The sequence below is a fragment of the Lepidochelys olivacea genome (assembly GCF_965140295.1).
Source record: "Lepidochelys olivacea isolate rLepOli2 genome assembly, chromosome: 10".
Taxonomy (NCBI): domain Eukaryota; kingdom Metazoa; phylum Chordata; order Testudines; family Cheloniidae; genus Lepidochelys; species Lepidochelys olivacea.
The window spans coordinates 71,105,763-71,129,516 of NC_140420.1; the positions used below are offsets into that span (position 1 = coordinate 71,105,763).

Here is a 23,754-nt window from a genome sequence, read left to right on the forward strand (position 1 = left end):
AGTGTTAGCCCCGTGTTACAGATGGGGAATGGAGATGCAGAGATGTGAAGTGATTTGCCCAAGGCTATACAGTAGCAGAGCAAGGACTGGAGTTGGGGACCGCATACCACTTAGAGTTGTGCTCTCTGCTGCAGGCCTGGCTGCCTCCAACAGAATCCAAACCTGCTTAAGAACTGATGTGTTCTACAATAATACAGAGAGGAGAGATGATCATGTTGTTAATGCACTATAGTGGGACTCGAGGATATGGGTGCTGATCCTGTCTTTGCCACAGACTTCCTGTGTGCCATTTGGTGAGTCACTGATCTCCCTGTGTCTCCATCTCTGTCAGGTAGGGATAATAGTCCTTTTGTTCTCTAGTCTCTGTAGGTTGTAGCTCTTTGGGGCTACACCTGTGCAGCACCTAGAAGAATGAAGTCACAAGCTGGTTGGGGCCTCTAGGCGCTACTCCAACAAGATGAATTATAACAACAGTGAGGTAAAGAAGGTTTCCTATTCCATTCAGGTTCTTGTATCTGCCCATCACTGTGGTGTCTGAGCTCTTCAGAATCTTGTCTCACTCTCACACACTACCTTGTTCTGAAGCTTTTTAATGCGTTGAACCACCACTTCCAGTTAAATCACACGGGGATGGTGTTTGTTCCTACTCCCTTGGGCCTTTCTGGTTTCATGCCATGCTGCCGTTTTGAAAAAACTATCAGTCGTCTCGCTGGCAAATGGATGAAACTGGGAGCTTCTTTGCCGGCATATCTCTGCTTCCCAGTCCCATTTTAAAAAGTCCTTTGCATTGGTTGCAGCGTCATTTCAAACTGGCCTTGCCAGCAGTTCTAGGGATGGGTCTCACCTCTGACAAGCCTGATTCCAGGTTTGCAGTGAAGCGCAATTTAACATGTTCTGAGAGATTTTTGGACTAGGGCAGTTTCATCACGTTCTCCTGCGATTATGTAGCCTCATGAAGTTGTGTTGTGACGTGACCTGGGTTGGGTAGTGGTGGCTTGATGCATGTCTTATGTTGTAGCACATTTACCCTGCAAGACATGCTGTTAGAATCGGGAGACCTATCTCTGCCATGCCTCACATAGTGTTTCTGAGCCAGGGGAACACCTGGTACTTAGTTAAATCCTGTCAGATCTCTCCTCATCTCCCAAGAAGAGCAAACAAATGTGGAAAGACCTGATTCCCGTAGGGCTTGGTATGGAGGTCCATGGGCAATAGGGGCCAGAATTCACTTCCACACCCCTATGGCCAGTGGGGGATAGCATTTCAGAGGCAGCCTCTGGTAGCCCATTGAAGGCAGAAACACCTTGCTTGACTCTGCAGAAAATACAATAGGGTATGTTAAGCGGCTGTGGTGGGGAGCCATATCCAGCCTCCCAGTTCCAGTGGGAGGTGCCCGGGGGGGGCATGAAATGAAGAGGACTGGCATCCAAGGGGAACTTGGAAGACACCGTTTAAGTGGGTGGGAGGAAAGATCCATCACTGTAGGAGCATAGTAGAATGTAGAGGGACTTCCCAAGTGATCTTATCTGGGTTTTACAAGGATGCCGCCTTGCTAACAACATGATTGTGGGGTGGATAGGGGTTCAGAGACAGTAAACAGAGCTCCTGAGAAAGAGAGACAGTCAAAGAGAGTGTTGTTTAAGCAATAAGGCATGACAGGGCGTGAATGATGGGGCATTAATTCAGACCTTGCATGTGACTGTGCCAGAATTTAATATGCCATAACTTACTCACTGGCACGTTTTATTGAAATTGTAAAATGTTGTTATAAAATTCTAGGTTTTTTCTGCCAACCCCTCCCCCTCCCTGTTTATGTACGTTAAAAGCCGAGTGGTGGATTATGCAGGATGTGGGAGACAGTGTGACATACTTTATTAGCCCATCTGTGCGAGCTCACTGTGGGGTTATGGTGTCACGAGGAGGCCTGGCTGGAATTGCCTTTGCATTGTCTTTCCGGTTATGTATGCAGTGAGTGTCAGCAGTAATGTGGGATGAGTGGTGGTGGCAGACCTGATCCCGTGGAAGTGTGTGTTTCCACTAGAGCCCCTCTCAGTCGGGAATGTGAACACATGGTGACGTGTGTGTGTGTGTGTGTTTATACTGGATCCCCAGTGCACTAGTATATAGTTATTCCAGGTACCTTGCACTCTGAATCCATTTACACCCAATGAGGTGCATGTTTACTTCTGATCCATTGCTGTGGGAGTCTGGTGCCTGAGTCCCTTAGCTGCAGCATGTCACCTCTCCTTGCACCTGCCATGGGGCCAGTGCCATTCAGCACCAAGGCCAGAGCATGAAGCAGAGCCCCTCAGCCTCCCATCAGAAAAGAGGAGAGCCGCAAGGTCCATGCCAGGCTTTCAGGACTGGCCCCCTCCATATTCACCTGCCTTTTTTCCTCTCCTAACTCCCTCTTCCCAGTGCTCCCACTGCTGGCACATGATCACTATTTTGCAAACAGAGCCCCAGTGGTGAACTTGAAGCTGCTCACATCTGACTTGCAGGTGTCTGTTTTTCTTGTCCTTTTCCAGCAGCCAGATTTTGGGGGGCAGGAGGAAGAGCTCCCCATGGCTCCAGAGTGACAGGTTTGGGTGAATGAGAGGGAGGGGAGAATAGATTTCTTTTGGACCCTTCTGTGGTGCTACCAGCCTGTCTGAATTATTCTCCTCTGACCCCTGTGTTATCTCCCGCCACCGCATGGGCTAGTTCTCTCCAAAGTTGTGTCTGTATTAAAAAGAAGCAGATAATTCTCTCTAACCTGAACTGATCTCCCAGTGCCCATCCCACCTGTCAGCCTAAATGGACTTGTCTCCCAGGACGGGTACCCCGGCATTCACAACAGGCCACCCACGTGCCCAACATTCCAGCAAAAATAAACGTATCACCCAGCCCTCGGTCCACCCCTCCCAGTCATCCCCGTGCAGCAGCAACAGGCTCTGCAGACAGGACGGCCTCTCAGGAGTCAGATACCGCGGTGCTGGACGTGTCCTGAGAACCTGAATGGAATAGGAAAAAGGGAGGCTGGGGGTGAAGGCAAGGCAGGGGTGGCTCTAAAGCTGCAGATTGCACATTCTGCCTGTGCTTGTTTGCTGCCATCCTACCCTGCATGAATGCTGCTAACCACAGGCTTGGGCTGTAGGCACCTTGATGTCTGCTGTCTTGTTGCCCCACAAATGCTGTGGGGGTCCCAATGAGAATTGGCAGTTTGGGGTGGGGCAGCTTCCTCCTTGGCATTGTATTTGTCTTGTGTGCTGAGCATTTCTCTTGCCTTTCGATGGGAAATAGTTTGAATGCATCAGTCTCTGCAGAGTATGTTGGATTGCTGCTTTCATATCCGTTTGCTGCTGCAGGGGACCCTTTGCTACTTGCCTTCCTCCTTTCCCTCCAGGAGGAAAACCTTAGCCTCTCCTGAGATCCAGGCTTGCTTCCCTCCAGCGCCCCATTGCCACAGGTACACACCACCTTCCCCCAGATGCTTGCCGAGACCACACAAACACTCCGCAGTCCGGGAGATACAAGGCTGTCCTCTCCTTCCCTGCCCAGTCGACACCAGCCCGCAACAGACATAAACTACTTCCACACAGACCCTCTCCTCTCACCCAACATACCCTGTCTACCCACTGGTGTAGGCTGTCTAGCCTTCTCGGCCACATGTCTTCTGCTGTGTCTATCTGTGAGGTCCCGGCACTCCCTTTGGAAGTTGCACTGGAAGCAGTTTCCCTCCGCTCTGATGCTGGGGTGCATGTGCCGTGAGGTAATGGCAGTCGTTCCTTTTTATTAGTTGGTATAAACACAGATCTCTTGGCAGCAGCCTGGCTTCATCAGCCATTGAAGACCATTTTCCTTTTATCTATAATTTAGTAAAATATCAACCCATGGTTGTTTTAACAATCAACAGCAGGAGATTTTTTTTTCTTCAAAAGCTGTTGTATCCCAGGGCTGTGGCTCTTTTTTAGATCTTCTGAACAAAGGCTTCAGCTGCTCACACAGGAGCAAATTCATTTGACCTCTATTCTCTCCTGGTGGAACGGCTCCCTATCTGCTCCCACTAGAGCCAGGTACCCGGCTGGGTGAGGCAGGTGAGCGGGGGAAGCTGGAGTGAGAAATGAGTGGTTAGTGAGGTTTGAGCCTGGTGGGAGGGAGAGGACTCGTGTCGTTGGCAAGGCAGGGCATGGGCTGGCTGTTGCTGGGGAAATTTGAGGCAAAGACCCAGCCACTGCTCTGACTTTGAGTCAATATTCAGGGGGACAGGGAGGAAAGGGAAGCATTGATAGACACAAAGATGTGGGATAGGGAGAAGCACAGGAGTGGGAGGAAAGCAGAGAGTGGGGAGCAGGAAATGGGGGAGGTGGAAAGGGAGGAGGTGTTGAACAAAGAGAAAATTGGGGGGTTTTGGTTAGTGAGGAATGGGGATCAGGCTGGAGAGGGATAATGGTGGGAATAGGGTGGAGTAAGAAGAAATCATCAGGCAGGAGGAACGAGTTGGAGGAAAAGGGGGAAAGGAAGTGGATGGGAAGAATGTATATGAGGGCAGAGGGGTAGGGAAGAAAGGGAAGGATAGCTGGGGTAGGAATGGGGTGTGTGGACTCCAAGAAAGCGGAACAGGGGTGAGAGGTGCTGGGAGCTGTGCCTCTAAATTAACCAGAACCACCCCCTTGGATTTGGATGTAATATTAAAATGTGCCTAATTATTCTTGGACAAGTTTTGTGATCCTGATGATATTAATTATTCTTAAAGGTCAACAGCGCTCACTCGAATCCCCTTCTGTTCTATCATGTAATCAGTTAATTAACTGGAAACTATTTAGCAGTGCCTGCCAAGTGCTTTGTCTACCTCGTGTTGGGTTGTTTTGTTACTGCTGATTTCCCCCTGCTTCCCGCCCACGGCTTTCTTCAAAGTCCAGAGAACCTGCAGAGCTGCCCCCTCCCAGCCTGGCCACTGGCACAGAGCCCCCTCTGTTGGAGTTGGGTTTTTTTAACCAGCCATTCGGTACCGTGGGGGTTGCTCAGAGGTCTGCTGGCATTTTTGGTTTTCACCCTCCAGCCTTATGTGCATGTAGCAAACCAGGGGGGCTTGGAACACGGCTCTGAGGACACAAAAGGGCAGCTCAGCTATTGCGCCAAGCAAGCCTGTCTGAGTGGCTTTGTGCTCGATATTGTTCACCATAGGTCGAGTACGACTGCAGTTGTGGGTTGATTGTGTAAAACTCCCCAGCCCCTCCCCACGCTCTCCTCAAGAGCTATCTGTGCAGCAGGGCTTCCATCTAGTGCCTCCATAAAGGTGATTTACTAATCCATTGGCTCTCGCTGTTTCTATACACAGTGCCTGGAAGCTGTAGTTAAGTATCTTGGGTCCTTGTTGAATATTTTTGTGACTGTGTTGTGGGTTCTGGCTTCTCTGAATGCTTTGTGGAGTTGGAGGGAGGGGCCCTTCCACGATTCCCTTCCCAGGCACTCTCTGTATCTTCCCCTGTATTTTCAGCGTGGCTGGGATCTCTCTTCCGTTGTGGAATGGTCTGCCTCACCCCAGGCCTGCTGGAAATCCGGGGCTGGGGATGCAGGGGATGGGTCTTTGCCATTCGCTGTCTGCTCCCATCTGGGGGAAACAAGCACTTTGAGGCAAACAAGCACAATAAGCCCTGCCTCTTGCTGGAGTTGTCAGCTGGCACCTCCTGGCCTCTGTCGGCACTAATACTGCTTCTGTGCACTGCAGCAGGAGAAAGCCCAACACACGGTTACATTCCGGGTCTGCTGAGTTCCAATTACCCCAGTGTGGGCTGAGGAGGGTGGGGTGGGTAAAGGGCACTCGGGGGTGGATCTCTCTCCATGGTAGGATTGAAGTGCAGGGGGAAGGTTCCTCTCACTGCAGGCTGGCTAGTTGCACTGAGAACTAAAGTGCTTCCGAGCGCTGTTGGCCTTCACCCTGAGGGGGGAGCTGGCAGGCTCAGGAAATGCCATTGCGGGGCCGAGCCAGCTTTTTAATATTGGCTTGAATCCTCTGAATCCAGCTGTCCTTGGAGGAGAACATTGTAAACAGCCCCCAGGCAAAGTGTGATGAGCGTAACAGAGAGCCAGAGCCAAACCCTGACATCTAAACCACCCCAGACCATGGGAAAGTTTGGATCCAACCTTTGTGACTGGTCCCCATCTCTGTCACATGTTGAAGCAAAGCCCAGAGTACCACAGAACCTTTGGGGGTGATCCCATCTCTGAGTAAAGCAGGGTGCAGCTGAGAGACACCTTGGAAGAAAGGGGGTGGTGGATGAGGGACCGTGTGTAAAGGCTTTGTGGACTCTGGAGCGCGTTGGGATCCATTGGGATGAAACTGCTAGCAAGTATGCATGTTGTTATTATCATTTGTAGTGGGAGGAAAGGCGTGTGGCAGATGAGCTGCTCATGCCTAGCTCCAGGGTGCCATAAGTGTGTGTGCACATTGCTGGCAATTTCACCCTGTGCAGCACTAGCAGGGGAAACGCCCTCGCTCCTCCCCCCGTGTCTCTCTCCCTTGCATCGTGATTGTGGTTTGGTTTGAATGCTGTCGCTGAAAAAAAATAAAACCTCTCCACCCACCCTTCTTCCCCCTCAGATTCTGCTGCAGGAGCAGCTGGGGGCTGTGGAGAATGCCGGCTGCCAACCAACGCAAAGCGTCTCCTGCCTAAGAACAGGCCTGGCCTGGCTAGGTGCATCCCAGGAGATACAGGGGCTGGTGTTTGAAAGGGGGATGTGCTGTGATGCGTCACGGTGGGCAATGGCTCCACCAGGCTGGTGGTGAACATCTTTTGATTCTCCCTCGCAGGACCAAATCTTGGCATTCATGCTGGTGTTTCTGGGATTGTCGTGACTGCTGGCTGTGACTCTTGCACTGGGAGACGATGTGTTAGGATCATGAAGTGATGCTGTTTGGGATGCCCCATGTTCTGAGGCAGCATTTGGCAATCTCACAAAGAGGACAAGGCTCTCACCCCCTTCATCCATTGCAGCATTTGGGAGACGCTGGGGCAAGGAACTGGGGATTTCCTGGCTGGAATGAAATGATTTTTTGCTTTTTTGTAGTGCTGATACGTTTGTGGTGACACCTGGAAGAGTCCAGGCAGAGCGCTCCGCAGAGGGAATAGCCGGCGGCTAACGCTGGCCTTGTCAATTTAACGCTGAGCCCTGTTCTGCTAACTCATCCACTTTGCCTGCGTGTGAGCGAGAGGCTTGTGTGTGTTTGGCATTGCCGGGTGCTTTGGCAGGCTCTCTCTCAGCTGTGGCCTATTGGGGGTTTGTGCTGAGCGATCTGAGATTTCAATTTAGTCTAATATTTGCAGAGCCCGAATCGTGGTGTGGGCCTGTGCTGCCACCGTGGCTGCTGCTGGGACTTGCTAGGGTAATTTTAGCACGTTCATTAAAGGAGGACAGTACATTTTCCCTTAATGAGCAAAGCTGCTAACTAAACAGGAAATAGGGTAGAGGAGGAAAAAGGAGACTAATGGGTGGGGGGAGATCAGGAGCACAACACTGTTTTTAGAGGTCATTGCATCTGTCTGATAGAGATGAACAAGCCGAAGAGCTATTCTCCAGTGCTGTAGAGTGAGGCTTGTTCAAGGGGTTTCTGCCGAACTAGGTGGGACGTCCAGTATGGGGATGACCTCTTGCTCTGTTCTGAAAGGGCAATTCCTGTGTCATCAAGCCAGATTACTCTGATGTGGAGTGTTTTTCACTTTGGCCATTTTGGCACACGGTAGAAAATAGATCAGATGTTGAGGAGTTGGCCTAAAAGAATAGTGGGCCAGTGCATTTGCCCCTCTGGGTACTTTTTTGGTGGCACATATTTTTTTGGTGGCACATCGCTGTCTCCCAATGTCTCTCTCCCCTTGGCACCCTATTTCTGTGTCAAGTGAGTGGCACATGGAGACAGGGCAATGCCAGAACTGATGATCAGGCCTCTCCTTCCTGTCAGCTTCAGTGTCCTGTTCACACTTGCTGATCAACACAAGGGAGCCAAGATGATCAAGAAGTCCAGTCCAGGGCTTTATTGCAGCCATGGGGCAAAGCCCAAATACCCTGGTGAAGACAGCGGGTCCACAGAAGCCTAGATGCAGGGGAGGGATTCCTGGTGAATGGCAAGGAGTTTTGAGGAGTGGAGCAAAAGGCAGGAGGACTTTCCTATGAGGACATATACAGCAAAGTCAAACTTTGGCATGGAGAGAGGTGGGCAGAGGCGGACGAGTGGGCTGCGTGTCTGCCCTTACTTTAAGGTACATCTTCATCTCAAACCCGAAGCACCTTTGGCACCTGGCTGCTCCAGATAGCCAACACAAGACGCGTGTGAATCCATGGCGTTTGCTGCCGGTTTCAGTGGGTGAAACTGGCTGCCACCAGGCATGCTCGGAGGTTGAATTGTCTTGAGAAATGAAACAGCGACAAGTTGACACTCACTGGGCTCTCAGTCTGTATTGTTACCCTTGGTTGTGTGTTTGTGCAGGGGCCTGAGTGGGACTGACGTGGGGGCTAGTTATGTAGGAATGTCAGGGAGAATTTCCCAGACTCTCTCTGGTTGGTTTTTGTTCTTGTGGATTTGGTGGCCCCTTTCTTCTCTTCTCCCATTTCCTCCCTCCTTATTCCCTTCCCGAAACTGGGGCTACTGCTGGCTAGCAAATGGCCTGGAGAGAGCCACAGTAGGGTGGTTTCCCTATCCAATGATGCCATCTAGTTTTTACTTCAACGCTGAGTGTGCTGTCATGACTTTCTCCTGCCGTGTGTCTGCCCCCTGCCATCCTTGGCCTTTAGATGAGAGGGTGGGGAGTCAGTGGGGGCAGCAGCATATGTGCTATATTGGGGTACAGTGCCTTAATGGGCAAGGCTGATTGGGTCTGTGTTGCAGAGCAGATTGAATATCAAAGAAGCCACGCACTGTGCCCCTGACAACCTGGTGCTGGGGAATACATCGGGGATGTGCGTTACCGTCGGGGATGTGCGTTTCACTTCTAATTTATGCCAAGCACTCGTGCGTGCCCCCCCAGCAGCTCCGTGCAGCTAATCCTCTGGATCAGGATTTTTGGAGCTGGCAGCATGTTATTAAAATGTGTTTAAAAACGGCTTCCATGCAGAAAGGAATGTGTCAGGTTTGAAATAAAGGGTGACCATGGAAGGGGGAGCTCATTGGGAGAAGGAGGGCAGCAGGGTCCATCCCCAACAGCAGCGTCTTTCTGCCACTAGTTGGACTGAATCACAATAATATAGTTTGCAGTTTAATTACAGAGGCTCTTGTTTGTTAGTGTCATTAATCAGGCATCTGGCTTACTTTAGCTGAATAAAAATGGCTTTTAATAGTGGAGCCCTTCTTGCTGCTACTTAATTGAGGGAAAAGCAAACATGCCATTTCTTTTTGACTAAAGTCCAATTGTTCTGGATTTCGGGAGCTAAACTCTTTAATCCTCCACTACAAACAAACCAACACCTCCCCAAGAATGGGAGTGATGAGCCGTTCGGCAGATGCACCTCAGTGGCCCCATTCATCTGCTGGGCTAAGATGACTCTGATCGCCTTACATTTCTCTTCTGCCTTTCTTCACGCAGGGTTCCAGAGCACTCTAGCCATGTGCAAACCACTTCAGCTACCACTGAAATGCAGCCACCTCTGAGTAGGGGTACAGATGCTGCCTAATAATTCACATCAGCACTTTAGGGGAGATGAGGTGACGAGTCCCACACAGTTAAAATTGGAAGAGGGAGAGGAGGCAGAATATAATAACCCGGGCTGGAATTGGGCCTGGACATTAGGGCTAATCCCCTAACTCTTACAAAAAATGCATGAGATTTATAAGCACCAGTGGTCAGGAATGTTATGTCTCATCTCAAAGACAGGCGCTTCAGGAGCACAGCTGTCCCTGACATGATGCTGAGACAGTGGAGTATTGTTGAACTGTGACCTTTCCATCAGAGGTCACAAAAGGGTCTTAAATCTGTCTCGTTGGTGTTCAACCATTCAAGTGCTCTTTTGACCTGTAGTCTGGAAATGTGGGGTACTTGGTCGTTACGGGCCTCCCCCCACTTTGGAGCCTCCTTGGACCAGAAGGGTACAGGGAAAGAACATGTTGTTTGTGAAAGGGGAGGAGAGTGTTTGGAAGGATTTCCCATGGAAAGTGGGTCCTTGGAGGGTCCTGTGGGATATGAGAGGCTGGCAGGAGTGAGGTGTAGACTACCTGAAATGGAGAGGGCTGGTAACATTGGCTGTTATTAAGGTTGCCTGATGCTTCCCATGATAAGATCCAGTTGCTTATAACTTGGCTAAATTTTAGCCATTTGAGCTGGAACTTTTTCATGCAGAGTGTCTGCCTTAGGGCTAAATATTTTTTGGAACATTTCAGCTAAAACAGTTCAGCTGCTCCCAAAAACAAAGCAAGGGAAAATACATTGCTTTATCTGTGGCAAAAAATTCTCTTTTCTTTGCAAAACTCTAGTGCCCAGTGCTTTGGAGCAGGGATCTGAAATTTGGCAGGCTGGTGGCCTTTGTGTCAGGGATGTGCCTTTTGCTTTCCCTGTGAAAATCTGCCCAAATTTGGTCTAATTATAAGCCTTTGTAAAATAGCAGTTTGCACTCCCTCAGCAAAGAGTTGTTAGATTTTACAGTAGTTCCCTGGAGCACACTTGCCACCAGAGCCTGGAATGGAACTCAAGATTCCAGAGTCTCACCATTCCTCTGCTGTCAGCAACAATCTATGGAAACCCTGGCAAAGTGACCCAGGCTCCTCTAGTGCTGCTCCACACAAAGGATGACAACCTACTACTGCTGTTGTTTACTCTGTTAGCTCAAGCGACAGAGGTCTGTACTGTGGCTCTAAAAGTTCCAACTCTGCTGATGACCTGTATGGGTGTTTATACGGTGCCACGTGATGGAATTTCAGTTTTTTTGCTTGGTTTTAAAAACGTACCCAAACCCTCGGAAATTACATACAACCCTTCTGTCCCCAAAAACACAAACGAAACCAAACCAAAAACCAAATAAGGCTGCAAAGTCAAATAGGAATTATCAGAGTTAAGGTTGCTTGTTGCTTATGGCAAGGCCAGGGTCTTGTGGGTAAAATAGTATGTGATCATGTAACTAAAGACTGTATCATAAGGCACACACTCAAGGAGGCCAAATAAAGATTACACAGGCAACTTTAATTCTAGCATTTCCTATTTTTTGAGAGCTTAACAGTGGCCCTGAGAGCACCCCAGTGCCAGAGGGCAATGGGCACTTTAGTATCTAGCAGTGAGCCTGAGCTGGTCTGACCAGTGTACTCCAACTCACGTTGTCGTAATCTGTATCTAACAGGTGTCATGTAAGGTATCATATGTGAACTGATAAAATGCTTGTCGCTAGTATTATTATGTGGTGTATGTATGGGAGATACGAGAAACATTTTGTGATGGAAATGTATTCTCAAGTGTTTTTGGCAGGTACAGTTTAAGTCAACCCACTGTAGACAAAGGAACGTGGTCCCTCCTGCTTGACTTTGCCTCCAATGTAAATTGAACATAGAGAGGAAATGAAAGGACGCTTACATAAAAGGCAAACAAAGCCATCAAACGACTAGTGAATTGGGGAGAGAGCCACTTAACTATCTCAGTAGGGGGAGGAGACTGCAAAAATGAACATGGCGTCAGCTCCTTGGTGGACCCAGCAAGCTGAGCCCGCAGGAGGGCTTCCTGACTTTGAAAACAAAGATAAAACATTGAGGATATAAGCAGAGAGGAAAAGCCGTTTTGGCATCTTGCACCTGAAGAGACAAAGAAGCCAAATGCTTTAAACTCTGTGTTGGGTCCTGGCTAAGAACTGGCCATTCATGCTGGAAGAACATCACTTGGAACAAGAGGCTCTAGTTTAAATTAGGTTTTAGTTTTAGAAGAGTATTTTTACTTTTGTTTGTTTGTAGCCATTTCTGTCTCAGTTCGGCCTGTTTGGTATCACTTGAATGTCTGTGCTTTGTCAATAAACGTATTCTTGTTTTATTACGCCACCACCTCCATACATTGTTTCACATGGAAGAGTAAAATCCTCTACCAAGCGAATGGGCTGGTGCTGCATACTGTCTCGCCAAAGGAGCAGCAAACTCAGGAAGGTTTGGCGAGGGCTACAGTTAGAGGGGCTGAGCTCTGCAGCGGAGATGGTTTGGGGTAGACTTGGGGCTAGCGGGGCTGGTGGTGTCACCCCAAAAGGAGTAACCAGGCTGGTGGAAGGGAAGGTGAACTATTGTACTGCTGTTGTCAGGGCTCTCTTAAAGCTGCCCAGCATGGAAGCACCAGGGTTGCAGGGTGGGCGGTGTAAAAACCCCTTACTGGTCTTCACAACCTTAATTATTTTTTAAATATAGTTTGTTTGTTTTTAAAACCCCTCCCAAGATCATGGACCTTACACAACTTACCCCACTTCAGAGTGTGTGTATCTGCCTCTGTTGGCGAATGCCTTCCCCATGGCACTCCCCAGATAAAGGTTGTGAGTAGGTGTCCCTGCCCACAGTTGCCTGCAGTTGTTGCCTATTGGGTCAGACAGTGTCACTGCTCCTCCAAAGGAGCATTTCCTGCCAGATGTGAGCCAATGACAGTGCGTCCCCTCTTCACTGGGTTCTCCGGGAGGGCCGTGGCGAAGGAGTGAGGCTAAAAGCTGAGCACATCCGCCTAGCAAAGTGCCTCATGTTAGCGAGGCCGTGTCCCCTCTCCATCACTCCCTGCCCCAAATTGTAATAACATGATCGTGCTATTTTTGGTTCCTTATTTGCGTGGAAAGCCTGTTGTTTTTTCTTTCCTCTTTCAGAATCCAATTTTCTCTTGACATTTCTGCCTAATGTAGCTAAACATGACCTTTGTGAAAGGACACTTCCAGCAAGATGTCCTCCCTCCTCTGCAGCTGTGTCTGCCGCTCTTCAACATCTCTCTCTATCTCTCACCCATCCCCATTTCCACCCTCCCCTCTTCTCTCTCTGGTGTGGGGACTGTAGAGCATTTACTGGCTAATCTGTCTGTAGCGATGGGAGTTTCCTACCCTCTCCTCAGCTGGCAGTGCCAGGCTCCCGAAGGCTGACTCTTCTCCGAGGGACACTGAAGCCTGATTCTCTGGGGCATGCCTGCAAGTTGTGCCCATTTCCCAAGACTTTCCCGCGGATGGGAAGTAGGAGCTGTGGGCTTGTCTACATGGAGACTTAGTGGGTGGCAAGGTGGGGTGTAGACCTCCAGCATGCTAGCCTGCCACGCACTAACTGGCTGTGTGGACCTTGCTGCCGTGAGTTCTGTAGTTTGGTTTGATCCACTGCTGAGTGAAACTGTAGTCGGTCTAGGCGCACTATGGAACTCTTAGCATGCAATAGCGAGGTCCACACGGCCCGTTAGCATGCAGCAGGCTAGCACATTGTGGATTTACACCCCAGCTTGCCAGGCGCTAAATCTCCTTTTAGACAAACCCAGTGTTTCCACAGCATTGGGAATTAAGGGATCTTTGCTGCCTCAGTGAGATTCTTGCAGTTTGCAGTGCTTTGTGCATGCTATGATGTATGTAGCGTGACATGAAGCCACGGCTTATGGATGCAGCAGTGTCATGTGGCTACAAACACACAGCTGTATGACACCGGCTGGGTGGGGTTTATCCCCTAACCAAAGTGAACAACACATACTGGGGAGTGTTTGCCTTGTAAGCAGCATAGATGTGTCTGGGCTTCAACTGCAGAATTCCAGATCTGACCTCTTCAGGAGAGGTTGTTCTAGGTTAGAGCAACCCCTGGGCTGTTCTAAACTATGCTGTCTTGAATATGAGTGGCAGAGAGGTGGCTTAAAGTGACATTTGCCTTTCAACACCTGGCTATGGCTTCTGTGCTACGTGTCTCATAAAGCACGCCTAGAATCTGCCATTGACTCTCTCCTGGGGGCTGGATGGCACACTGGCTTGTTATTGCAGCATCTCTCAGGCAGCTTGGGTTGCAGAGGCCAGGGTGTCTCAGGTGGGCTGGCTGGGCAAAGACACAGAGCAGGCAGGTTTCCAGGGGCTTTATGAGGAAGATGGTGAGGAGTTCTTCCAAGCTGGAAAGGTAAAACTCCTTCAGAGACTCCTGTACCCAAAAAAGATCAGTTTGGATTTGTAGGATCCATCCCTTTAATCGCCCCTAGCACTACACACCTGGCCTCACTGTATATTGCTTTCTTATTCTGAGAGTAAGAGCCAAATGAATCTAATAGCCCAAACCCTTCAGCCTCCTTCATGTATCAAACCCACATAGAGCCGAAGTCAGTGCCTCTCCGTGTCCACTCTCAATGCTGCCTTATGTTTATCCCATTTCCCTGAGTCTGATGGGGATCCTCGTGCCTGGCCTATAGCAAACTTAGCTGCCTTTGTGCCACCTCCTCCTCTTGCCCCATATTTCCTCTTTAGCTGGCTGCAGATTTAATGAGGCTCTGGGTCTCTTGTTCATGTCTCTTGCTCTTGGTTGCCGTTCTCAGTGAATAAGGTCACAGCATGAATGATCTGTGCAGCCAAGGAACCGTTGTCATAGTTGATTAATTGCCATGCCTGCCCAGGCATAGGTGACTAGGGCAATGATGATTCAGATGGGCCAGCAAAGGGGAGGGAAATTAGAGGATGAGGAGGGGTTTGAGTGGCATGAGAGACCGAAAAGTGTCAGTGCTTTAATGGGAGGCAGGGAGATCAAGGAGAGTGGTGCCATTGGTGGTTAATAAGGGTGCAGAACACCACTGCTGAGAAGGGGGAAAGAAGGTCCTGAAGCAACTCTACTCTGCAAATCCTGTTCACTGGCCATTAGTTGCTGGCATGCAGTGATGGAGCTGGCTTCCCGTTCCTCCCCAAGCAGCAGGCTCTCCCCCACTACCAGCACTGCAGGAATGGGCTCCCCAACCAAAGACTCTCCTGGGCAGACATTGCTGCCTCTCCACTCAGGGTGTAGGACCCCAGATCTCAGCCTTCGCTGTGTGGGGGTGTGACTTAAATAGAACAGATAATGACTTCAGAGGCTACTGACGTTTACTGCTGAACTTCCAATTAGAGCCTAAACTCGGGGTTCACCTGTGATCCTCCCCTACCTCTTGGTTCTTGCTGTAAAATGGCAGTTCAGTTGGGAAGAGGAGAAGGCAGAGTTAATTAGGCTGTAATTAGGAGAAGGCTTTCTGATCACTCACACTGATGATTAATGGTTTGGAGTTTTTTCCCCTAGTTTCTGCAGCTGTGGTTTTTCATGCTCAAGTTGTTGCAGGTGCAAAAACTTCAGCTGGCAGGTGTGAGCTGAATTTGTGTGTGTAGACTGAGCTGTCAGGTGTGTAGCTTTGATGTGCCAAGCTGTGAGGGCTAATTCTTCGAGTGCTTGATCATGTTGATTCTGTGTTAGGTAAGCGCGAGCCCATGTATACGGCTGCCGGAGATTTTTGTCTTACTGTTATCCATAGGGCCAGGTCTGGAGCCCCATGCTCATACGCTGGTATATAAGTTGCCACCAGCCCTGCGCCCTGTCAGTTCCTTCTTACAGCCCTGGGTGGTTGCTGGAACGCCTTTCCTCTTGTGACTGCAAGCGCTTATAGTGGTTCTCTTTCATAGTTTCTTGTATATAGTTGTTCATAGAGTTAGTATTTAACAGTTGGTAAGTTACAGTTAGTTAGTGGTCCTCTTAGGGACGTCATCCCTGGGATGGGGCATGCCCCAGTCCCCGGGCTTCAAACCGTATTCTGCTTTCCATAAGCCTATGTCTGTGAGCGACCCCCATGCAAACTGTCTGAAGTGTTTGGGGGAGATGAACATTAAAGATAGGTGCCGATTCAAGACCTCTGCAGAGCTGCTACCTGGTCGTCAGTCCATACCTTTGTGTCCCATTACACCATCACCCAGCAAGCTCGGGACAATTCCAACTTCAACAGAGCTGTTTGCTGTTTCCAACTTCACCGTTTGCAGTGTTGCAAACAGCACATCCGTGGACTCTGAGCCCACCTCCAGGGATACTGCTTGGGAGTCACGTAACATGGAATCACCATGAGCAAGCACTCGAAGAAGAAAAAATGGTTACTAGCCTTCCGTAGCGGTTGTTCTTTGAGGTTTGTTGCTCATGTCCATTCCATGAGTTGGAGTTGACAGCAAGAAGGAACTGAGAGGGCATAGGGCTGGCAGCGCCTCATATACCAGTGCATGAGCACGGGGCTCCAGAGGGCGCCAGAGCTGGCCCTACGGATACCACTAAGGCAAAAATCTCTGTTAGCCGGGCACAGGGGCGCACACGCTCACCTAACATGGAATGGACATGAGCAGCACATCTCAAAGAACAAGTTATGGAAGGTTAGTAACCATTGTTTTTTTTTTTGAGCATGGGTTGAAGATCCATTGAACATTTAGCCTTTTACAAAATTTAGGTTCTTTGTTTTTCCTGTCATCTTAAAATGAACCCATAATAAAATACAGGTAACCCTTCTGTGTGTGTGTGTGTGTGTGTGTGTCTTTCTCTCTCTCATACTCTGCCTCTGTCCTCTCTGAGCTAGTCTTTGACCCCTGTTTGCTCTCTTTCCCATCTCCAGCTCTTTTTGTCTCTCTCCTTCTTTTACTTGACTCAGTAGATGTGGGCACTGGTTTGTAAAATGTTCCCAGAGACAGAAGAGGTCGCATTTCTGTAGTTTTGGGTGGAGTGGTGCTAGGATGTGGTTGCTCCTAGTTGCTACAGCAGTAGTCCCTTTTGGTGTGAATGACGCAGAGCCTAATGGGAAAACAAATATACAAATCCTATTTTAAAATTTCCCTTCTCTGTGTTACTGTTAACACTTTAAACTATCACAGCTGAAATAATTCTAAAGATTAGCATTTATTTCATACCATGCAGATTGTTTATTTCTTGTATTTCACTCGAGTTTGGAGAGTGAAACCGGGCTGATCAGTTTTCCTTTCTGTTTGTAGCTGGTTCCCTTTCCGGTTCTCAGGTATGGTTGCAGGGAATTGTTCTGTTTGTCTTTTTCACTCTGCAACAGAATATGGACTGTTTTCACAAAAAGGAAAGGAAGCCTTCTATCCACATTCAATATTTAAATTAAAATTAAAACATTAAAATATTTTAAACATTAAAATATTTTTACTAAACCTTAAGTTGGGGCCTTAGATGACTGGACAGCCTTCCTGTAGCTGTAAATTGTAGAGGAAAATTCTGAGCTCTGAGGAACCCCGTATGGTCTGGTGCAGAGGGAATTATTCACCATGAATTCTTTCTCTTGTTAATTTTCAGAAACCTCTCCGATAACCGGCTTACCACACTGTCATGGCAACTCTTCCAGACACTGAGACTTTCTGAACTGTAAGTTCCATCCTGGAGGGATCTCCTGGAAGTGGGGGGAGGTGGGGGAGAGGTACAGAAAGTCCCCCCCCCCAAAAAGATCAGTTTTGAAACCTGTGATGTATGAGTGTAAATAATTATCTAAAATCCCAGAGGGCAGAGTGAATCCTGGAAGGGGTTCCTGGGCGTGGACGCTCCAGAGCCCAGCTGCTTCTCTGTTAACTTCATAACATCTTGTGAATTGACGTTCGGGGCTGATGATAAAGCCATTTCTGGGCTTATAATGGTTTGGCTAAATGCAAGGCCAGATTTTGAGGGGACCTCTGTAAGGACCAGACACTGTGAGATGGGAAGAGTCCTCCACTCCCATTCATTTGCCGGCTGTGGTTGGTTGTATGGCAAGGGTCATCCAGTGTGGAGGGGTGCGTTTCGTAGTCGATGGTGGCTGTAATGGTGGGTGACTCCCTGGCTCTTGAGTAACCAAGGCACCTGCCAGATCCTGTGTGGATGAGAGGCGAGTATCTCTCCTGGGTTACCTGAGGGCTGCAGCCCACTGAATTATGGATAAAGCATGCTCTACAGCGTCTAAAGAGTAAGTGGACATGAAATCAATGGAGCACTGCCCCGGTGACCTGTTTTGTTGAGTTTTAGAAATAGTTGTTAGGTGGATATAAAAAAAAATCTGTGATTTATCCCAGAGGATCATGGGATATCCCATTCATCCTCACCTGTGATCAATACAGCTGTAAGCTAGAAGTGACTTATGAAAGAATAATGACAGTCTCTCAAGTGGGAGTAAATGTGTTATCACCGCTGTTACTGCAGTGTATTTTATTTCTGTCAAATTGTTAAATGAAAAATACTAATAGTAATATTAGAAAATAAAGAAATACCCATCTGATGGGGAATCTGGCTTGCAGAGGTAAACGCTGGATTTGGAATTCATCTCTGCACTGATTGCAGCTCAGAAGAGTTCCAAGTCCTGCTCAGGTTTCAAGTTTAAAAGAGGTGAGTGGCTTCTAGTCTTAGGTTTCCATTTGTTCTCATTGCACCATCTGGCACAGTTCAGATTAGCAGTTGCTAGCCAAGAGAGGCCTATGAATGGAAGGCGGGGTGGGACTGCAGGTCAGGACTGAGGTGCATTGGCAGAGTTTTGGGGGAAAGCCCAGGGCTGGGATAACGAGGTGCTGCAGATCAGGACTGGAGTACTTTTGCAGAAATCTTTGGAGTCAAGGGCTAGAATGGGGTATGCTGCAGATCAGGGTAAATACTCTCAATATTAATTTGTTTTTAAAATGGTTCTGTCCCATTTGGTTATATTGCACTTCAAGTATATCCCATGTCTACAACCCCACATCAGGCCAACACCGTCAATGATGGAAACTGAGGATCCTTCATATTTGGGCAGCAAAAAATAGCAAAGAATCCTCTTTCTTGCCCTACAACAGGGATTTCGACCTGTTTGAGCTTGCTTCATGTTGTGGCAGCAGGGTAACTCATGATCATTAGGGTAACTCATGGTTGATAGGCTGACCATCAGGTGAGCTATATGAAGGAGGAGAATGGAAGTGGTGTAAACAGTTCAGTTCCTTTTGGAGCCTCTTGCGGGGGCGTTTTCTAGGAGTTAGTGAGCCATGACTGGTGGGAGAAGTAACATGGATGAAGTCGCTGGGGATCAAAGAAGGGGAAAAATGGCACTGCCATTATCAAGCGGTGTGGTGTTAGCTATCCTTTATAAAGCTTCAGGCCTCTAGTGCTGGGAAAGTATTAACTCCCACGTGTGTGCTCCTCAAGCTATCAAAGTGGCTCTTAACATGAAAAACCCGTTGGGTTTATGCCTGTGGGGGATGACTTCCTTTGAGTTGAATCAGAATCAGCATACAATTCAGATAAACAGATTACACAGCCCTTTGACTATGATGCCTCTCATCAGAAGTTTCCAGATGGGATCCTGCTCAGCAACCACTCTCCATCCATCTGAACAGTGGCCAGGCTGGTGGTCAGCAGTAGGACAGGACAGGGATGCTGCTCCGGGAAGTCTGGAAGAGAGAGGGGAATCTTTCTTAGCTGGTTGTGAGAGTACCAGTGTTGGTGGGAGGTGTGCTTTGAGCACTTCCGCTGGGATAGAGACGAGGGTGGCATGGGTTCTACAGAACTTGAGATGTGGTTGAGAGAAGACTGAAAGGGGTGGAAATCAAACTACAAGGGTGAATAATCATGAATGCAAAGCTGCTAGAGAGTGAGGGGGAAAGAGAGAACTGAATAGATATATTGCACACAGATTTGACCCCTAAAGCTCAGAGGGCAAGATGAGTGAAATGAGGAATAAATCTCCAGCAGGCTCGGGAGAGGTTAAGAACTGATGGGCAAGGAGAAACATAACATTTAAAAATCCCAAGAGGCTCAGCCAGTATAAGACATTTATATCACGTCAAACTACAAGATGGGTTACGAGACTTGGGAGCGGGGTGGAATACACAGTCCACACAAGGTGACAGTGTAGTACTAGTAGAAGCTAGAGAGAAAGCTGCAGCGTGAGGTTGGCTAAGAACTTGAAGGTGAGCCAAATCTCTCTTGAAAGGAAGAAAGTAATGAAATGAGAAGATAGATGCAGAGAGACAGCAAGTGTGAGAAAGGCAGGTTGAGCCGTATGAGCTCTGCAAGGCCTTGGGGAGGCAGGAGAAATATTACAGAAGACACAAGAACACATGTTTGCATGATGTGTGCTATCCTCCAGAGCGATAGGAATATAGGAAGATGAGATGGGGACAAGCTGGCCTTCTAATGGCAACAGCTGCTGCTGCTCAAGGCCAAAGATGGAGCGGTGGTTACCGAGAGGATATCCGGTAGAGTAGATAGCCCCAGCTGGTAGGAGGGGCTTGCCACTTGAACATAACCAGGCAAAAATGATGTGTTAGCATTTCAGGGCATCAAGAGACAGAAATGTCAGTGCAGGTAAAGATGCCCTCAGGGGGCCAGCTGAAAGAAGTGGAGCAAGCAGTCAAGGTAATGATGGGAATGTGAGAGATTGGAGACCTGGGAAGTGTAAAGAGTTCAAATGACGCTACTAAAATGTGCCAGACAAGCCTTGACTCTTTGGGACAATACGTGTTAAATGGCTTTCCTGGGGAATCCCTGGGGAGTGTTTAACAAAAATGCCACAACTCCGATTTTGCAAGAACCCAACTTTTTGGAGCTACACCCTGAGGAGAGGGCCATCGACTGTTGATTGCCTGTTCCCAGAGACTGAAGATCAAAGGCCTGAGCTGTATAACGAAGTAGCTGATCTGCCTAGCTTTTATTCTGGTTCCGATTTAACGATTGATGTGAGCCCAGGGAAAACCCAGTTATGGGAGTTCAAGGACTGACAGCTGCCAGAGCCCTATGTTGGAGTTGGGGTGACCCCAGTAAGCTTTTAGTATGCATGTAGGTGCTTTTCTTGTGTTTTTGTCTGCTTCCGTTGTAATATTTTGACTTTCAGAATAAATGTGCTTATTTCAAAGGAGCTGTGTGTTAACTTATAGTGTCTGGCCACATACTGCTCATTGCCCTTGGGGAGAGAGCAAAGTGCAGATGCTGGCCATTTAGGGAGACTGTCTTGCTGGGGGTATCTGTGTAGATCAGGGAGCTGTACAGTCTCAAAGACGCCAGCCAGAAAGGGAGTGAGATGCAGGTCACCGCCCAGGAGCGGTCGCAGCTGGAAGCCCTCGAGGGACCATGGAGGGGGAAATACAGGTGCAGGTTACTCTGAAATACAGGTTACTCTGAAACCGTGACAGGGAGAAACAGCTCCTTGGGGAGGATTGGGAGGACGTGACATGAAATGGAGAGCAGCTAGAGAATGTCAGGCCTGATGAAGCCATTCACAGCAAACACTGGAGAGGAGAGAGCGTGGAAATAGTAACACCAGAACCATGCCACCCCACCCGTAAGATCTGGCTGACATATGGGAATTTCCTGAGGAACTCCAAGCTTCAGTGGGTTTGTGTCTGCTGTTTAGGCACATGGAACCAACAGCCTCATTGCAGGAATGAGTAGGTTTTTGCATGCTAGGGCTTCTTTGTCATTGGCCAGAGCCAACCTTCTCCCTAGCCAACAGTTCCCCCAGAGGGACTGGCAAGAGGTCATCCCTTATTGATGATTTCTACACGTTCCCCACTCCTGCTGGCGCAGGGACCAAGTCACTGGTTCTTGGCATCAAACATAAGGCAGATCCCTTTTAGGGCAGGATGACTTTGTATGAATACAATACAGTGCACTACAAAGGAAAGTCCTGGTCAACTCCTTTTTAGTCAACGCCGCAGGGACTTGAGAAACAAGAGGTTTGATACTGAAATATACCTCCTCCACTCCTGGAAAAAGCCATGTCTGGGGATGGCTTGCTGTGAGTCAACCCCTAACTCTCCTAGGCTCAGACTGACCTTGAATGGCAGGTCTCCAGCCAAAAGATGTGCATCTCTTGTGAGCCTGTAGTGTGCAGAGCTCATGGAAGCTTCAGAAACATGCTGCGGCTCATAAACATTGGCCTTACAGCCCTTGTTGTCCAGAGGTCACTGCTGGCTTCCTCCGTCATGCCCTGGGAGAGCTTAGGGCTGACCTTTCAGGAGAGTTTTGTAAAAAACCTGCCCCCAAAACTGACCTTCTCAGGGCAGTGAGAGATCCAAGCCTTCCTTGCTCCAGTTGCATCTGTCATTTGATAAAACCTTGGCGTTACAGGCACTCCTCCCTCACCCAGACCTCCAGTCCTTCTGAAGCAATCTGTAGCTGCCTTATTGCCCTGCAAAACATTTCCATAGTGCTGTTGTGAGAGGTGACGGTGCTGAATAGGGCACAGCAGGGTGTCTGTTAATATCATGAGCACAAGTTAATTTCACATGTGTCTGTTGCTCAAGGACTTATTGCCACCGACAGGCACGCTAATGGAGTTGGCTGTACACAAGAGGGGCTTCCCTGCTGGGTGCAGGGGACTAATTCAGCAACCAGAAACCATGCCTCTCTCTGTAGATTAAATCTCCCCTTCTCGTTCCATTTTCTGCCACCAGGGGTTCTGAAATGATGAAGCCAGATATTTTTTCTTCTTTGCTGGACACCCTGATTCACTTGGAGGCTCAACAAAGCAGAGGCAGAGTCCCTACCTGGGAGAGTGCTTTAAGCTGCAAGCACTCAAAACCTCAGCCCTAATTTTATAAGGCTCAAAGCAGACAATGGAAAGAAGGCACAGATCCCATTAGGAACTTTGCTGCAGGCACTTGTTTTAACTGGTGAATCGTATAGTGAGCTCGCGGAACCAGGGACAGGCTGTGAGGGTTCGATGTGCCCCACACAGCTGTGTTATTCTTGAGAGAATAGTTTTGAGGTGATCACACATCTAAAACTGTGGTCATCCCAGTGCATTCAGGGGCTCCTCAGGCCTCTGCCCCACAGAGCTCATCGGTTTTACTGGGAGCAGGGTTGCTGGGGTAATCTCCAAAGGTTCTAGGCACTGCATTGTGGGATGCGGTTAGGAGGCTTGGCTGAACCAGGCAGCCGCAACACTTGCCGTTTCTATTCCATGCTGGGGAAAAGTCATTGTAGGCTTTTCTGTTGCGGCTAGAGCCCTTATTCCCAGATTTCAGAGTGGCAGCCGTGTTGGTCTGTAGCAGCAAAAAGAACGAGGAGTCCTTGTGGCACCTTAGAGACTAACAAATTTATTTGAGCATACGCTTTCGTGGGCTAAAACCCACTTCATCGGATGCATGGAGTGGAAAATACAGTAGGAAGATATATATATATATATATATAAAAACTAAAATGCCCTTTGAATCTTCTTGTCCTTTCCTGGAGTAAAACATGCAAGAATCCAGCTAGAGAAAGAACCCTCAGCCTTTAGATCTTGCTGTAGCTCCGATACGGCTGTTAAGCATATGGCAGCAACTAAGTGAAATTAACTTCCAGAGGCTGCTGAGGAAAGGGATCACAGCTGTGGAGAAAATTAGCTCCTTCTCTTTCTAAGTTGCAGCCTCACAGGGAGGATAGCTTGGTTTTCTGAGATGGCCATGCATCCCTTGGTCATTCTGGTACTGAAATCTCTAATGCTGTCATTCTGGGTGCCTCACTTCAGGAAAGATGTGGACAATTTGGAGAGAGTCCAGAGGATGGCAACAAAAATGATAGAAGGATTAGAAAACTTGACTTCTGAGGAAAGGTTAAACAAACTGGGGATGGTTTGGTCTTGAGAAAAGAAGACTGGTGGGGCGGGGATAATCTGAGAATAGTCTTCAGGTATGTTAAGAGCTGTTGTAAAGAGCAGGGTGATGTGTTTTCCATGTCCACAGAAAGAAGGACAAGAAAGCTTAATCTGCAGTGAGGGAGATTGAGGGAAAACTTTCTAGCTAGAAGGATAGTTAAATTCTGGAATAAGCTTCCAAGGGAGTGTGGTGGACCCTCGCTCTCCCGCTCAGAGGGAGGACACTCGTTCAGGTGCCTTCGGGCTTGTCTGGCCAAGGTATGAA

General features: G+C 48.6%; 1 protein-coding gene across 8 annotated transcripts in view; it reads left to right on the forward strand.

The window, feature by feature from the left end:
• NTRK3 (neurotrophic receptor tyrosine kinase 3) overlaps positions 1–23,754 on the forward strand; it is a 328,552-nt gene that overhangs the window by 79,114 nt on the left and 225,684 nt on the right. For all 8 annotated transcript variants that reach the window (XM_084640450.1, XM_084640449.1, XM_084640451.1 and 5 more), the window contains one exon: positions 17,216–17,284. In XM_084640450.1, the coding sequence (XP_084496576.1) occupies positions 17,216–17,284 (69 nt within the window). The remainder of the gene's footprint in view (positions 1–17,215; positions 17,285–23,754) is intronic.